General features: G+C 44.5%; 1 protein-coding gene across 1 annotated transcript; it reads right to left on the bottom strand.

The window, feature by feature from the left end:
• Window positions 1–2,989: 2,989 nt before the first annotated feature.
• Window positions 2,990–17,358, bottom strand: LOC311056065 (voltage-dependent calcium channel gamma-3 subunit-like; the record flags this gene model as incomplete). Its single annotated transcript, XM_084072426.1, has 5 exons — window positions 17,172–17,358; window positions 9,639–9,722; window positions 8,751–8,891; window positions 5,851–6,130; window positions 2,990–3,323 (listed from the first exon to the last, which is right to left on the bottom strand). The coding sequence occupies exons 1-5, from the start codon at window positions 17,353–17,355 to the stop codon at window positions 2,990–2,992; spliced, it is 1,023 nt and encodes a 340-aa protein (XP_083928552.1). The 5' UTR covers window positions 17,356–17,358.
• Between the last annotated feature and the right edge of the window lie 1,975 nt (window positions 17,359–19,333).

Here is a 19,333-nt window from a genome sequence, read left to right as displayed (position 1 = left end):
AAAATATTCATTTACACAACACTAATATACTAAAAAATAGTGCTGTCATTGATTGGTTGAATACTTTATTAGCAGTTTGCAAAAAAAAAACACAGGAAAGTACACAAGTCTATGAAGCTATCTATGAAAAAGTTGAATCTGCAACATAATTTTCTATTATGTAGTGGGGGGGGGGGGGGGGGGGCAGGGGGTCCCTGCTTCATCTGTCTCTCACCTAAGGTGTCCTTGGCCTGTACAACGTTGAAGACCCTGCTGTTACATCCTTCTCTTGTCAACAGCTCACACATTGCTGCTATTTGATTGATTGATTAATTGATTGATTGAATACTTTATTAACAACCAGAGCTACAACAAGAGCTTAAATTGAACTCCCTAGTTGGTCATTTTAGGAATCTTTATAATAACCGTGTCATACCTGTATGCAACTGTTTTAACTGATTGATGTTAACATGCAATTGTTTTAACTGTTTGTGTCAACTTTATTGTTTTTTCTTGTTACTCTTATGTTAATTATATGTATGTAATCTCGGCATCATTGTAAATGAGGGTCTCCCTCAATTGATCTCTCCGAGAATATTAAATAAAGGTTGAATGAATGAATGAACAGTTTGCAAAGACAAGCATAGGGAAGTACAGTTCAATACAAGGTCTGCTATGGGTTGGTTCCTAACAGGGATAGGTTTCCATTTCCTCCGAGGTGGAAAGACTGGTGATGCGAGGTTAGGTTTCCATCAACCAGTCCTATGCACATACATTTTGTGCCACCAGGGGGCACCAGGGTGGGTCGAAACTGGAAACATGTATAGTGTTAAGTGCTGGTATAGTGTTAAACATAGTGTGAAAGTGTAACGATTTTGGGTGTACAGACAGACAGTCAGTCAGTCAGATAATCCAGACCACACACAGATACTTGTATAAGCTGTATTTATTTAATGTAAACAATGATGCAGTACCACAACTGCTGTTATACACAGGCATGTACACACATGCATAAAACGCACTCACACTCACGCACGCACGCACGCACGCACGCACACACGCACACGCACACGCACACGCACACGCACACGCACACCCACAGCACTAATGCTTTTAATGGACTTGCTATTCTCGGTGCAGGTCATCAGAGAAGGACAGAGACAGACATGACCTTGTCATCTGCTCTCAGCCATTGCCAGCTTTCAAAGGCAACTCTCTCTGTCTGTCTGTCTCTCTCTCACACACACACACACACACACACACACACACACACACACACACACACACACACACACACACACACACACACACACACACACACACACACACACACACACACACACACACACACACACACACACACACACACACACACACACACACACAGGACACACCCAAGTTACACACGTGTGTACGCACTATACAACAGATATAGCTACAGTAATAGCTTAGCGACAAACATGTACACATAGGACACCAAAATATCCCCAAAACGTCCATCGTGGTGTAAAATGTAAAATGTCTTCTTGTTTGTATTAAAAGCACAAGGAGAGGAATCGTAGACACTTGTCTTCAGGGGCGGGGCAATCGTGGCTGAATGAATGGGAGTGAATGAGGCAGTCTGGGACCGGTTCGGTTCGAGTCCCAGCCCCCCCGGTCTATGTGTCGAAGTGCCCCTGAGCAAGACACCCCTCCCCCCCAAGGGTTCATCGGAAGCATCTGAGCAGCCATCAGCTGGGTGAAACTGAAACATCATTTCCCCCGCAGGAGTCACAAAGGTCTCCACGTTCCTTTCAGTCTCCTCTCCTCTCCTCTCCTCTGATTGATTGATTGATTGATGTACTTTATTTAGTAAGACATGAGAACAACAGTACGTGGAAGTACAAATTCACAATACAAGGTCTACTAAACTGGAAGACTCATTAAAGCACTGAGCTTGTTTCAAATGAGTTCCCCATGCACACAAATTATGATGACATATAAGAGACAGACAGATATACACACTACTATAGAATGTCATACAATCAGTTTACAGGTTACTGGTATGAAGAGTGAAAAAAATGTACAAAAGAAGAAAGAGAGAGGGGGGGTAGGGGGGTAGGTTAGGACTTGGACAGGGGCCATTTATCAATTGCAGCCTCCTGAAGGTATATCTTTAGGGCAGTTTTGAAAGTGAGTAGGGTTTTACACTCCTTTACTCCTTTTGGTAGGGCATTCCACATTTTTGATGAAAAGCATGAGAACGAGTTAATTCCCTTTGTTGAGACAAATCTGGGTTGAACATGATTAGTGGAGCTACCTCTGGTGTTATGATCATGGACTTCATTAACATTTTGGAAGTATTTTGACAAATACAGGGGGATCCCAATGTTGTGGTGTATCTTGAAGACCAGGCCCATAGCAAGTTGCTGTACTCTGTCCTCAACCCTAAGCCATCCAATCCTAGCAAAATGAGCATGGGTTAGATGGGTTTTGTGATTGAGGCCAAGTAGTAGCCTTACAAGTTTGTTTTGGGATGTTTGGAGCCTTGTTTTTAAGGCCTTGGAGGTGTTGTGATACCATGAAGTGCATGCATAATCATAATGACCTTGTATGAGGGCCACTGCAAGAATCTTCAGAGTATTCTTACTTACTAGACGATCAATCCTCCACAAATAGCGTGTTGTTTGGATCGTGAAACTCTCAGCCTTGCTAAGGTTAGGACTGGACCCAAAGAGGATGGATTCAGTTTTACCCAGGTGTAATGAAAGTTTGTTGTCGGAGAGCCAGATGCAGATCTTGTTGAGTTCAGTGCTGAGAGTTTTCTCAACCTGCAGCCTGTCCCTGTCCGAGACCAGCAGAGCCGAGTCATCTGCGAACAGGAACAGTTTGCAGTCGCAAGCTGAAGACATGTCATTCACATATATCAGTACATCAATCAATCAAACCTCCCCCCCTCCCCTCCCCTCTCCTCTCCTCTCCTCTCCTCTCCTCTCCTCTCCTCTCCTCTCCTCTCCTCTTCTCTCCTCTCTCAGACAGGGGTGGTCCTCCTACTAGCAGCACAGTTCCCAGTCAGAGCGTCCACATCGTTGTGCGTAGCAGCAGTGTTGACGTGGTTGGCGGCCATGCCGTCCGCCTTGCCGTCCTTGAGGGGCGTGGCCAGGGGCGTGGTCGGGGGTGTGGTCAGGGGCGTGGTCAGGTCGTACAGCATGAAGTCGGGGCCCAGCGGCAGCTGCGTGACGGACAGGCCGCTCAGCGGCGGCGTGACGGACGGGTCGGGCGGAGGCACCGACACGTGGTTCTGATCGCTGCTGTCTCTCCTGAAGGACCCGCCTCCTCCACTGTGGTTGCTACGGTAACTGCACCTAAAATAAGATATAAGACGAGATAAGATAATATAATATAATATAAGTTGGTGCAGTTAAAGGTACAAACACGAATCGGCCTGTTATAGCGCCACCATCAGGCTGATTTCAAAATGTTGTGGCATTTCTGCCTCGGCCTAGTGGGACTGTGTGTGCAAAGTTTCACAGAAATTGCACATTATTTGAGGCATTTTGTTCAAAACAGAAGCACTCCTGCAAACTTTGTAAGCCAATCTGAAAGACCTGTTTTGTTTAATGACTATAGAGATACTGTGTACCCATTTGTGTGATGTTTGGACAGAATCTGTAGGAGTACTGTCAAAAAATGTGTTTAGCAAAAAAACGGCTTCCTGGTGGCGCTATAACAGGCCCATGTGAACAATGTGGGGCAGAGGTTCTGAGTTGGCATCCAGGGAGTGTGTGTGCACAGTTTCGCTGCGAGCAAGCCAACGGTGCCGGAGATTAGCTGTTCACAGACGTATACAGACGGATGGACGGATGGACGGACGGATGGACGGACGGACGGACAGGGTGCAAAACACCCTCTGCCATGCCATGCCTTCGGCCTGGCGGAGACAATAATGAACTAGCCTCGATCTCCAGGCTTTTATTTTTTATTTTTGCTAAAAAATAAAAGCCATGGACCAGCGAGTCGATGTTCCGGGCATAGGAAGTCTGTGGGAGTCATCCTCAACCAACCAGAGTGCAGTGGGCGTCGCTCCAAATGTTATGCGGAGCGGGGCGGGGTTGACGGACAGATCGGTGAACCATTGGGATCAGGCGCATTCTCTCTCCCCTGATTTTAAATCCGCCCCTCTAGACAAGAAATCAGACAAGCTATAGGGCAGCCTAATAATGAACTAAATCAGACAACAGACCACCACGGCTTGCGCTGTTGAGCCGCTGACTGAAGCAGCGTCGAGTACAGCCAGGCAGCACGGCTGGAACCGATGGTCAGTGGCGGAAAAAGTACTCAGATGTTTTACTTAAGTAAAAGTGTTAATACTGCAATGTACATAGGCGGCGGGTAATGAAGGCTCGGGTAGGCTAAGCCTTCCCAAATGTTATGCTGGGAAATTCTGGGAATTGTGCAAATTATATATAATAAATGTGCGCAGCATTATTTAGTATTTTTTTTGATAATAAACCAGTAAAATCAGGCAAAAATAAGAATTCAATAACCTATAAATTGTCAAACTCACCCGCCGCCTATGGCAATGTAGTACTGCTCTGTTACAAGTAAAAGTCCGGAATTCAAAATTCCCTCGAGTAAAAGTACAAAAGTATTGGTATCAAAATGTACTTAAAGTACCAAAAGTAAAAGTACAAAAATGTTTGAAAATAGACGATCTACAAGCTCACAACGTGTCGCAATGCGACGCTTTGTGAGCTTGTAGATCGGCTATTTTCAAATAGCATAGGTATAAAATAGGACTAAAGTGGTTAATGTATGTTTTATAATAATAATTATTATTATTAATAATGTATATCTGCAAAGTAACTACTAAGTTTTCAAATAATTGTAGGGGAGTATAAGTACAATATTTGCCTCTGAGATGTAGTGGAGTCGAAGTAAAAGTACTGGTAATTGGAAATACTCCAGTAAAGTAAAAGTACCTAAAAATTGTACTTAAGTACAGCACTTGAGTAAATGTACTTAGTTACTTTACACCACTGCCGATGGTTTTAATATCTGGATACCGCAGCATGCTGTGGGGAATGTGTGACAGAGGAATGGAGGCTTTGTCCTTTCTAGCTATACTGTGTTTAAGAATGGAGAGAGAGAGAGAGATTTCAGAGGTGTTTGTACCTCCTGGAAGTTGGCTTGTGAGACGAGATACAGCCTAACGTCTCTTCCAAACTATCGCTGCTTTTCACTGAAGCCTGAAGTCTAGCTTGGGCCGATTGCGGAAACAAAACTAAATAGATCAGGCTCACCGTGCACGTCTGACCAACTTTTGACCAATCACAGTAGCCGTAGTTCGGCTACTAGCAGAAAGACGTCATATTGTAGTTTCTAGCCAAACCGAACCAAACAAACATGGCCTGGTCTGGTCTGGTGTAGTATACAATGGGTTTCATAACAGATGGGTTTATTGAGGATGCCGATGGCCTAGCCCTAGTGGTTAAGGCGAACACCACAAACAGGCTCTAATGCCTGCAGTCAGCGAGTTGCGAGTTCGATTCCTGAGCCTGACTACCGTTGCTGCGTCTCTCTCTCCCTGTTTCCTGTTACTCTTCACTGTACTGTACATTACATTACATTACAGTCATTTAGCAGACGCTTTTATCCAAAGCGACTTACAATAAGTGCATTCAACATAGGTAGGGAACGAAACTACTAATCACCAGAAGTCTGAAGTGCATTTTCTGCTAAAACAAGCAACTAAGAGTATACCTGTTTCCTGAAGAGGTGGGTTTTCAGCCTGCGGCGAAAGATGGGCAGTGACTCTGCTGTCCTGACACTGTATCTGAATAAAAGCAGAAAACCCCCAAAAATATCTTTAGAAATGAATAAATAACGCACCTCCTGCTGCGGCTGTAGTTGTAGTAGCGGTTGCGGTAGAAGGAGGAGGTGCGCACGACGGGAGGAGGCTTCCTGATGGAGCAGCGGCCGTTGGTGCGGAGCTGCCGGTGCTTCTCGATGAAGACGTGGACCGCCAGGACGCCCGCCATCTCCGCCAGGACGAAGGACAGCGCTCCGAAGTAGAAGGACCAGCCGTACTCGTGGGTCTTCTTGTTGTCCTGCTGCGCGTCGCCCGACATGGCCGATATGTAGACGATGATGCCGATGATGTTACTGAGGCCTGAGGGGACACGATGCAGAGGATGTTACTGAGGCCTGATGGGACACGATGCAGAGGATGTTACTGAGGCCTGATGGGACACGATGCAGAGGATGTTACTGAGGCCTGATGGGACACCATGCAGAGGATGTTACTGAGGCCTGATGGGACACGATGCAGAGGATGTTACTGAGGCCTGATGGGACACGATGCAGAGGATGTTACTGAGGCCTGATGGGACACGATGCAGAGGATGTTACTGAGGCCTGATGGGACACGATGCAGAGGATGTTACTGAGGCCTGATGGGACACGATGCAGAGGATGTTACTGAGGCCTGATGGGACACCATGCAGAGGATGTTACTGAGGCCTGATGGGACACCATGCAGAGGATGTTACTGAGGCCTGATGGGACACGATGCAGAGGATGTTACTGAGGCCTGATGGGACACGATGTAGAGGATGTTACTGAGGCCTGATGGGACACCATGCAGAGGATGTTACTGAGGCCTGATGGGACACGATGTAGAGGATGTTACTGAGGCCTGATGGGACACGATGCAGAGGATGTTACTGAGGCCTGATGGGACACGATGTAGAGGATGTTACTGAGGCCTGATGGGACACGATGTAGAGGATGTTACTGAGGCCTGATGGGACACGATGTAGAGGATGTTACTGAGACCTGATGGGACACGATGTAGAGGATGTTACTGAGGCCTGATGGGACACGATGCAGAGGATGTTACTGAGGCCTGATGGGACACGATGCAGAGGATGTTACTGAGGCCTGAGAGAACACGATGCAGAGGATGTTACTGAGGCCTGATGGGACACGATGCAGAGGATGTTACTGAGGCCTGATGGGACACCATGCAGAGGATGTTACTGAGGCCTGATGGGACACCATGCAGAGGATGTTACTGAGGCCTGATGGGACACGATGTAGAGGATGTTACTGAGGCCTGATGGGACACCATGCAGAGGATGTTACTGAGGCCTGATGGGACACGATGTAGAGGATGTTACTGAGGCCTGATGGGACACGATGCAGAGGATGTTACTGAGGCCTGATGGGACACGATGTAGAGGATGTTACTGAGGCCTGATGGGACACGATGTAGAGGATGTTACTGAGACCTGATGGGACACGATGTAGAGGATGTTACTGAGGCCTGATGGGACACGATGCAGAGGATGTTACTGAGACCTGATGGGACACGATGTAGAGGATGTTACTGAGGCCTGATGGGACACGATGCAGAGGATGTTACTGAGGCCTGATGGGACACGATGTAGAGGATGTTACTGAGGCCTGATGGGACACGATGCAGAGGATGTTACTGAGGCCTGATGGGACATGATGTAGAGGATGTTACTGAGGCCTGATGGGACATGATGCAGAGGATGTTACTGAGGCCTGATGGGACACGATGCAGAGGATGTTACTGAGGCCTGATGGGACACGATGCAGAGGATGTTACTGAGGCCTGATGGGACACGATGCAGAGGATGTTACTGAGGCCTGATGGGACACGATGCAGAGGATGTTACTGAGGCCTGATGGGACACGATGCATGTGATGTTACTGAGGCCTGATGGGACACGATGCATGTGATGTTACTGAGGCCTGATGGGATACGATGCAGAGGATGTTACTGAGGCCTGATGGGATACGATGCAGAGGACGTTACTGAGGCCTGATGGGATACGATGCAGAGGACGTTACTGAGGCCTGATGGAACACGATGCAGAGGACGTTACTGAGGCCTGAGGGAACACGATGCAGAGGGATTAAGTTGGTGCATGCACGTGCACACATAGACATGAAAGGGGGCTTGAGCCCCTGCCCTTTTACCCATCGCTAAAGAAATGCCCTCTCCAGACTGATAAAGAAAAAAAAGATTTCAACTGCCCCTGGCGGCCTAACGGTAAGGCCGACGGAATTGGCAGTGGATGTGTTGGATGCATCTCAAAGTTAACTTTCCTCAGGTATCTACTTTGTCACCGTACGACCTTCCTAGCCCGTGTTATTAAAGAAAGACGACAATGGCCAAAACTCGAACAAAATCCGGTGATCGAAAACCGGCGAAAGTGGCCGTTTTCAAGATGTTTTGGCCATTGTCTCTGGAACAATAGGTCCAATCTGCTCAATTCAAAGCTTGTTGGGTGCGTGACTTTGAGGACATTAAGCACAGAATGACACCTTTTCGGATTTTTGGGGTTTTCGGGCCTAAAAGTATGGTAATTGTTTAAAAAAAAAAGGGGAACAAATCCAATAGGTGCCCTTTTGAAATTCCAGCCCCTGAGCTGGTAGCTGGTAAGGCATTGGATAACATTGTGTTCAGTGTCTGTGATAAGTGTCAGTCGCCACGCATGTACCCGTGAACCAAGACTGAAACATTTATTGTTGAGTTTCCCAAGTTTGTTCATATTCGGGCCACAGTTAAAAAGTCAAAGCCTATAGTACTGTATATGTGTGTGTGTGTGTGTGTGTGTGTGTGTGTGTGTGTGTGTGTGTGTGTGTGTGTGTGTGTGTGTGTGTGTGTGTGTGTGTGTGTGTGTGTGTGTGTGTGTGTGTGTGTGTGTGTGTGTGTGTGTGTGTGTGTGTGTGCGTGTATGTGTGTGTGTGTGGTCTACCTGCAGAAACAAACAGGATCCCAGCAGTGAGGATGACGTTGTGTCGTGACTTGTAGAACTCACTGGCTGCAACACACACTCCTCCCAGGAACAACAAACACACACTGACTATGGGAAACAGACTGGATGCTCTCACCATACCTAGAGAGAGGAGAGGAGAGGATGTCCACGGTTTTGTATGTTAAAGGAGCACTTAACACACTTTCAACCTTATCTTCATATAGACTAATTGGTCCTCACTAATGCTCATTATAATATGCCACCATCTCTGTCTACTCACTCTGTCTCAGAGGAGGTCTGTGGACAGTTCAGAAACCCGTCTACTAGTGACAAAAAGAAGAAGAAAATAAACTACAGCCTTTCTCCTCCTGTAAAGTTAGCATGCTGAAATAGAAGACAAAACAAGAAAGAAAAAATATGTTTAAAAATCTGGTTTGATATTACCAAACCTGGCTACCGATGACGTCACTGGTAGTCAGGTCTCTGAACTGTCCACAGCCCTCCTCTGAGACACACAGTGAGGACAGACATCTTATAATGAGCATCAGTGAGGACATATAGACGTCATTACCACTAGCTCTGGGTCATGGAAGTATTCTCTCTATAATAAATCCCCATAGATAGGGAACTCAATCGTGTCATATAACAACTGTGTTCCAACAATAAACAAAGGCACAATATGTGACTGTGTGTCCTTTATGATATTGAGTTACATTTAATGAACTCAATAATATGTTTGGTGAACAAATACATATATGTATGTATACATACATAATACATATATTCTTACTCTTTGGATAAATTAGTGAGTGGTCCTATTATAATGAATATAAGGATGAAAATTAGTGTTTAATAGTACATATATATACTGTATTGTGCGTTACTCACGTAGGAGGTACTCTCCTGTATCCTGCTCATAATCTGCATCCTCTGGGAAGTGTTCAATGTCTTTACACACTCCTCTGTACGCACCTACACACACACACACACACACACACACACACACACACACACACACACACACACACACACACACACACACACACACACACACACACACACACACACGTGCACACGCACAGTCGCACACACGCACACGCACACACACATACATAAAAATACACAATGTATTAGCACAGTCCCCGGAATGCTTCCTATACACAAACACACAACATAAACTGTCCAACATCTCTATCTGTGATGCTGCGTTCACACAGACAGATACATCTCTATCTGTGATGCTGCGTTCACACAGACAGATACATCTCTATCTGTGATGCTGCGTTCACACAGACAGATACATCTCTATCTGTGATGCTGCGTTCACACAGACAGATACATCTCTCTCTGTGATGCTGCGTTCACACAGACAGATACATCTCTATCTGTGATGCTGCGTTCACACAGACAGATACATCTATATCTGTGATGCTGCGTTCACACAGACAGATACATCTATATCTGTGATGCTGCGTTCACACAGACAGATACATCTCTATCTGTGATGCTGCGTTCACACGGACAGATACATCTCTATCTGTGATGCTGCGTTCACACGGACAGATACATCTATATCTGTGATGCTGCGTTCACACAGACAGATACATATATATCTGTGATGCTGCGTTCACACAGACAGATACATCTCTATCTGTGATGCTGCGTTCACACAGACAGATACATCTCTATCTGTGATGCTGCGTTCACACAGACAGATACATCTCTATCTGTGATGCTGCGTTCACACAGACAGATACATCTCTATCTGTGATGCTGTGTTCACACAGACAGATACATCTCTATCTGTGATGCTGCGTTCACACAGACAGATACATCTCTATCTGTGATGCTGCGTTCACACAGACAGATACAAAGACACAGTCTACCATTCATGTTCAATGGAAACACAGCGACATGAAGACAAAGCAACATCCAACGTTTGTAGATCTGCTACAAAAGATACAAAGATACAAATTGAGCTGGGTTCAACTTCCACATACAAATATACAAAACTGTAGCGCTCCGATGACGCAGCCAAGCTTGATGACGTCAACGACACAAAGCAACAGAGCGACAGACGCTGTCAATGCACTGAATGGGACATTACCACGTCGAAGTCAGGGGTCTTCAACAGGGGGTCCGGGGGGACCCCTAGGGGGTCCTCAGAGCTATTATAGGGGGTCCGCCAAATCTTTGTGAGATTTTTTTTTTTTTTACATTAACCACTTCAACCCTAGAATTCCTTTTTTCTGAGGGGAACATTAGCCGAAAATAGCAGATCTGCAAGCTCACAACGCCTCGCGTTTTTATGCTTTTTTGATGAATTGAATACATATAAGGCGTTGTGAGCTTGTAGATCGACTATTTGCGGCAAAGAGTTATGGATGTGGAGAGAAAGAAGACCAAGTAAAAAAATAGTTTAATCTGAAACACAATTTATTGCTACTTTTGTGTGACAATGGCTCGACACTATATCCAATGTGGTCCTCTGGAGTGAGAGTGGTAATACAGTGGCCCTCTCCATCACCCCTGACGTAGACCATTCAATCGTTTGATAAAAAGTGATAATGTCCCATTCAGTGGATTGATAGCATTCGAAGCCGGTATCTTTGTATCTTTGAATCTGCCCATGCGAACGCAGCATGCGCATGCGTTGGACAACGTCTTGGAGCACTGCCAAAGCTGTGGACAACAAGCTTGGTGCTAAAGGCAGAGCCAACATCTACAAAACCCAGGTCAGGAGTACAATTATGGAGTAGTCCTGCCTCTAGCCTGGATGAATGCCACACAGACCACTCTCGGTCAGGCAGCTATAGACATTACCCAAAATAAAGGCTTTAAAAATCATTGGGGTGGATGATGAGGACTTTGCCCTGAAGCTGTATGCCATCAGTAAAGCTGAGTCATTGTAGAACAAGTTGCAGCAACAACAACAGTGGTTCTCAAACTTTCTCATGTCAAGGACCCCCAAAATTATATGTATTTGGCCGTGGACCCCCATCTCAAATGTATTTTTCCAGGGACCCCCAGAAGCAAAAGAGTTTTTTTTAAAACAGCTTTTAAAACAAATATATGTATATCCAAAGATTTGCACACACTTACAAGATAAAAAAAAAATTGCAGATCTACAAGCTCATAGTGCGGCACTCTGTGCTCACTGCTCATAGTGCAGCACTCTGTCGAAAAGTACCCTAATGAAAAAAACCTATGTGCAAATTCCAATCTGGATTTAGAACATCTCACTCCACTGACACCTGCCTGCTGTATTTGACCGACTCCATCAACCGTGAGGTTGACTCGGGCAAATACTGCACTGCAGCATGATCACGCTGGACCTCCAAAAGGCGTTTGACACTTTAAATCACTCTACTGCCGAGTCATCCACGAACGAGAACAAACTGTAGACACAAGCTGATGGCATGTCGTTTATGTATAATAGGAGAATAATAAAAGCCCTAGTATGCTTCCTTGAGGAACGCCGCAGCTCACAGAGAGGGGGGAGGACAGGGTTCCGTTCACATCCAACACCTGTTCTCTTGCCTCCACATAGGATTTCATCCAGTTCACTGATGCACTATCAAAACCAATTGCCTTCAACTCATCAATCACTATAGTCGGCACTCCTGGTCTCGGGGCAAGGACACAGTACAGGTTGAAAAAGCTGCAGCTGGCTCGCTGATGACAAACTATCATTACTGGGAAAAACTGAATCAATTCTTTTTGGGTCCAGAATTAAACTCAGCAGGGCCAAAGACTTCACAGTCAAAGTGGGCGACAATGTTATCACAAGGAAGAGAGTTGTATTTTAGAGGCCAACGTTTCAAGTGAAAAAATGGCAACAAAAGTAATCAGAAAAATCAATCAAAGAACAAGATTTCTATTCAGGATCTCCTCGGTGGTCAGTAGGAACACACTGAAGACACTAGCTGGAGCACTCATCCAATGTTTCGACTATGCATGCACCTCATGGTACTTTAGCACCACAAAGGCGTCATTAAAAACAAAGCTTCAGACCTCTCAAAACAAACAGGTTACTGGTCAGGTTACTACTTCGCCTCTCACCTAGATCACACCTGATAAGAGAGGAATTTGAAGCCTATACCTTATTATAAAGAAAAATCTTATTACCCTTGAAGTTCTGATTCATTTCAAGAAGCAATAAGACATACACACACACAGCCATGTATAGAAATTGATTACTGTATTCGAGAGAACAGACGGAGGCTTAGAGTACAGATGAGTTCTAGGCTAAGTGCTCTCTCTCTGAGCTGGTCAGTGTGGAAGATAGTTTTACAGTATCGTATCAGGTGGGTTACCAAGGCAACGTATCCTGGCTACGTAACAATGACATAATTGTTTACATATTATGGCTCCATGTTATCTTCAGCGGTGGCCATCTTGCTTCGTTTCCCTAGCAACCAAGGACTTGATAACGTGACCTTCCTTCAGATTTATAGGCTTAATCAGCCCCAACGTTCGGGGTGACCAAGTCCTGTATGTTCTGAAAACAATTGCTCCTAACTAACAATATGATTGCGTTCCACGAGCCTTGCAACAACAAGGTTACAAACAGAATGAAATATGTCTCCTGTAGAAAGTTTATCAAACACATGCACTGACCTGACTTCTAGGGGAAAGTTGACAGCTTGACAGTGGGATTGAGAAGTACATTTTATATAACCTGAGTTAGGCAGATATCAATATTATACATAAAATACATAGTCCTTAGACCTATCAACACCTAACCCTCAATATGCTAGGGTGGGATGGCTCAGGCTGGAGGACAGAGTGAAACAACATGCATTGGGCCTTGTCTTCAAGATTCTCAATAAAACAGGGATACTCTTATACCTAACAGGCCACTTCAACAACGTGAAAGACTCACACCAGAGGAAGCTCCACTGATCTCAACTCGATCCAGTTTGAGCACAAACACAGGTTCTACTGCCATGCCACCAAAACCTGGAACGCCCTTCCAACAAACATCAGTAAGGGTGACTCCTTACCCTCGTTCAAAATAGCCATAAAAGAGCACGTGTCTGCAATGTGTAAGTGGTCCTAGAAAAGTCTCCTAAGCTTAACCCATTTAGACCTGAGGCCGTTTCTAAAAACGCCTCCTAAAACCTTTTTCTGAAAAGTTTTCTGAAAAGGTTGAAATTCAAAAATGTATAAAAAATGATATTGCTATATTTATAGCAACAACTAATGAGACACAGAGGTGGCTCCCTGATTCAAAGGTATAACAACGTATAGGTTACAACAGGTCTAAATGGGTTGATACCAGAAATGCCCAACCCCGCCCCCACAACAGTTTTTTGTACATATTGGAAGTTTAACCCCAGAAATGACCCCCCCCCCCCCAACGTTTTTTTTTGTAGATATTCTAAGTTTAACCCCAGAAATGACCCCCCCCCCCCAACTGGGCCAGGGCCCTAGGGCTTTTTATCTTATCCATCCAACACTCATTGTTAAATGGTACCACTGTAATGTTTACACATTGTTAATAATAACGTATTCAATCAAAGTGATCGTTTACCTTGAAAAGCCGGTGTGCAGGCTGCTCTACATTTTTAAATAAAGCTTGAAATAGGACATTTCTGCATAGTGAGTACTTTTACTTTAGGTACAATGTGATGGCAATACATTTGTACCTTCACTCAAGTACTTTTTTTTATTACAACAAAACCTTCTACTTGTAACTAGAGTATCTTTACATGGTGGTAAACAACGTGAGGACCTCTCCCAGCCCTGAAAAGTGCTTTTATAAAGTGCAACATGCAGTGAAAGCAGAGAGAAAGTGAAGTAGCGCTCCGCTGGCTTCGGTCTATGCGTAACAATCAATAGTTCTCTGTGCTGATCGGCACTGAACTTGTTTAATGATGTGGACACGGTATTGATAAACCACACCCCCTATCAGCCTATCAGCTCCGCCGATTGATCCGTATCGATGCTGCCGTGGCCTCATGTCACCATGGTTACCAACATCACAAAACACACATCTCTATGGAGACACAATGAACCAATTATATAAATGTGAATGTAAACACATCCATCAGGAGAACACAAGAGGAGGTTCATGCAAATGCCCATAGAAAGGCTGTCTTCCCTTTTCTCCTTGTACATTGTTGTTATTTTCATTTATTTTTCATACTTTTTTGATGAATTGAATACATATAAATTGACCACAATGGAAATGCGAGCAGGAAATATAGAACGGATTACAATAACTAGAGGTTTCACATCTAGGCCCGATCACATCACAGTCCATATTCTGCAGTGGTAGCTGCAGTGTAAAGTCCTTATGGTTATGACTGATCATGGTTAATCGACTAATTGAATAAAAAGATACTGCGGCCAGAAAAGGAAGGAAAGAAGGAAAGCTGCTGTGGCTAAAATGTTAAGATGTAGTAGGAAATGTAGTTTTATATTAACCGTATAATATGTAAGTACATTGAAGGTGGGGTAAGAAGCCTATATTATAGCCAGAGCTCTGATTAACAGTCTGTGGCAAGTTTGGAGGCAAGTGGAGTGTTCGTGTGTTGACCAACCCCTGACATATTTTGGAGGTCATTTCAATTAAAGTAGTAGGATAGGATAGGATAGGATAGGATAGGATAGGATAGGATAGGATATAACATTCTCTATAATCAGTAACATGTAGGCGATAATTATGTCTATCAAATATGGTTTTATTACAATTCCATCATGTACTATTGGTGGACACACAGTACTTTAGTCCATTTAGACCTGCTGAGGCCCATGCTACAGTTTTCTGTTTTTTTTTTTGCTGTATGAATCCAAAGTGACACAGATGCTTTCCTGGTTTGAATGGGTTGTGTTATAATGTAGGGTTACTGAATGTAAAACCTTTTTTGATTTATTTATGATCTCACTTAAATATTGAATAATCTTGACACTCCATGTCTTTTTCATTTCATCATTAGTAGCCTATAGGCTTATGTTTGACAAGTATTGATGAACAAGTGTTAATCGTCTCGCTTATTTTTTTACATGGCTAATCTGGCTATATCTATGACAGGGGTCTTCAACAGGGGGTCCGGGACCCCTAGGGGGTCCTCAGAGCTACTACAGGGGGTCCGCCAAATCTTTGTGTGATATTTCTTTTTTTTTACCTTAACTCACATTGCATGCCAATCACGTAGATCTACGCAAACCTATTTATAGCCGCCACGTGCCAATTTGACCCAAAGACCAAGGAGATATGATTTATCGAAGATATAGACTCCTATCCACTTCCTTGTTAACTTAAAACTTAAACATTATTTATCTCGGCTCCTGAGTACTTTTTTTTTTCAATGAAAAATCTCTGGCACTGGCAAGAAATATTCAGAAATACCTCTGGCATTAATCACTCTGAACCCTAGCATCCCCTTTTCTGAGAGAACTTTAGCCAAAAATAGCAGATCCACAAGCTTGTAGATCTGCTATTTTTGGCAAAGAGGCTATAGGTGTAGAGGGAAAAAAAGAGCAGACTAAGTGAAAAAAAAAAAAAATCTGAAACACAATTTTATACAATATAGAGTAGGGGGTCCCTGCTTTATCTCTCTCACAGCTAGGGGGTCCTTGGCCTGAAAAGGTTGTATTGTATTGCTTAGTTTCCATGAAAGTGTTTCTGGGAACCCTTGAATGAACACAATGTACCAATACCACCATGTCATACCCCATAACGCTTGATTTGAATTAAGCTGGACAGTTTGGAACTACAAAACGTATTTGTCATAAAAAAGGTTCTCTCTCAGACAGCAGAACCTATACCTTCAGTACACCACGGTCCAGAGTGAGTCAGGACCTTTCATTGATTGATTTATTGATTGAATATTTTATTAGGAAAAAATGTAAAACAGCACAGTTACGTTTAAAATACTTTGTCTAAAAGGTCTGTTCAAAAACGTCCTTGTGGTCTTGTTTACATTGAGGTCCTTGGTATTCATTTCAGTCATGTACTGTATAGTGGCACCAATAGTTCAAATATCAACACAAAAAATACAGAAAAAATAACACTACATGTACAAACAACAACAAAAAAATGCAGAAAAAAATAATCATGATGTATATGTACAACAATTGTGTGTGTGTGTGTGTGTGTGTGTGTGTGTGTGTGTGTGTGTGTGTGTGTGTGTGTGTGTGTGTGTGTGTGGGGGGGGGGGGGGGGTTGTCTGTCAAACGGGAAAATAGTACTATCTCCTTTTTTGGCCTCCTGAAAGGTGAATTTTCAGGGCTGTTTTAAATGAGCCCAGAGAACTGCATATTTTGAGGGATGGGCTCTTAGACTGTTCCACACCTGGGTGGCAGTGCTGTAGAAGGAGAATTTGCCCATGTTTGTTTTATGGATGGGTGGTACTAGATCGTTGTTACCCAGTCCAGAGTGGGTCAGGACCTACCTTCAGAGTCAGAACCTACCTTCAGTACAACAGGTCCTCCACAGTCCAGAGTGGGTCAGGACCTCCTCGTTCTTGCGGATGGTCTCGTTCTCAAAGTGGTGCTTGGGACGACACATCCCCCGGGAGTACAGCCAGTAGTCCGTTCCCACGGCGATGGTCATCAGGCTGAAGGCGCAGAAGGCGCCCGCCGTGGTCAGCAGCATCAAGACGCCCTGGTATCTACGCCTCATCCTGCCTCCTCCTCCCACTGCTCCTCTTACTCCCGATGAAACGTGGACTCCCTCCCGGGGCTTCAGAAACGCTCTCTGGTTCTCCGTTTGGCGACGTTTGAACCAATCCGAAGGCTGCCAAATCCACACCATTTGAGGAGCCAATTGTTTAACATCCTATCTTATCCAAATGGTTCTGGTTGTGGATGATGGATGGAGGGACGGATGGATGGATGGATGGATGGATGGATGGAGTGACCAGTGGGGTTAATCTCTACCTCCGTGCGGAGTGCGTCTGGGTCAGGGTCAGGGTCAGTGACCCGGGGTCACACACAGGTCTCCATGTCCAGAAGCACACAGACAGACAGACAGGAGGACAAAACGAACGCGCGTAATAAAGTTAATTATAATCCCAGAGTTAATTTCAGAAGATGAAAAATCATAATCCGTAAAATTAATTCCGAAGATGTAAATTAAAAAATACATTTGAATCATAAAAGTGTAAATTACAATCCGAGAATTAATTCAGAAGATTGAATATAAAGCTGATTCAAAAGATGTGAGTTAAGGATGGGAAACTAAACTGGCAAAAATAGGGGAAAAAAACTGAGAACTTCTGTAAAGTTGAGTGTTTAAAGAGAGTTAGCCTGTAGCAGCCTGGTCTGGTCACACGGGACGGGACAAGTCAAAGCCGGGCCGGTAGGCAGAGTGCATGAACGCCCCACTCAGCCCCCCCCACTCCCCCCCACACCCTCCCCTCCCCTCCAGCAAACAAACACATCATGTAGTGTGGATTAACCCGATCAATCCTGGAACACACACATCTGTGTACGCATTTTTAGATTGATTTGGCTATTCAAAAATAGCAGATCTACAAGCTCATAGCACGCTATATGAGCGTGTAGATCTGCTATTTTTTAAAAGTCTTGACCGTTTTTGCAAATCTTTGAATATATATTCTTTAAAGCAAACATTTGCAACTCAAATCTTTGCTTCATGGCGTTTTTCCCCCCACGCTACGCGTGTGTTTGTGTCTGCACGTGAGGGGCGCGCGCACACACACGCAGGCACGCACGCATGTAGGCATGCACACACGCATGTACGCATGCCCGCACGCACGCACGCACACAGAACATTAAAGTAAGACAGGAGACAGAGGTATTCCAATGGTAGGTGTATTATTGTCAGATAAGATGTGTCTCTCACACAGTTAGAGACAGAACATGCAACACATCATCACTGTCCTCTCCTCTCCTGGTCAGTAGAGATCAGGCCCCCAGAGCTGCAGGGTAGAACAGTGAAGCGGACGCCGCCTGGTGGTCAATCTGAGAATGCAACGCTTCCGCATTTAAAAACATATTTTCATAGTTTGTGCGCAGGCTGCTCATAACTCTATGGACACGCCTATTGGACCCAATATGTGGTACTTCCGGCAGACAGATTCCATTAGACCAATGGACTCAGTATTAAACTTCCGTCAGACTTCCGGGTGCTTCAGGTATGTAGGTGTAGAGGGAAGAAAGACCAAGTAAACAAAAAAAGTATAATCTGAAACACAATTTTATACAATATAGAGGGGGTCCCTGCTTCATCTATCTCTCAGCTAGGGGGTCCTTGGGCTGAAAACGTTGAAGACCCCTGTTCTAGATATATTATAACTCTATGGTAGAGATCCAACCTGTGAGTGACCTGTGTACTAGTAGTTTGCACACTTTTTAATGTCACAAGATTTGCGTTGTTAAAATGTTTCAAAAAGATCCACAAGGCTTGTAGATCTGCTATAGTCAAATAGCTGGTGTTTTCAGTTGCAAAACTGATTTTGATGTCATGTTAACTCATGTTGCTGGGGACCCCCTTAAGGACCCTTCCCCTGGGGATCCCCGGACCACACTTTGAGAACCACTGCATAGACCCACCCATAGATAGAGCCACCCATAGACCCATGACCCGCCCAATTCCAACCCACTTTGCT

This window comes from Gymnoscopelus microlampas, assembly GCF_963454915.1.
Source record: "Gymnoscopelus microlampas genome assembly, chromosome: 2".
In the NCBI taxonomy this organism is placed as follows: Eukaryota; Metazoa; Chordata; class Actinopteri; order Myctophiformes; family Myctophidae; genus Gymnoscopelus; species Gymnoscopelus microlampas.
This window is presented reverse-complemented; position numbering and strand designations above follow the sequence as displayed.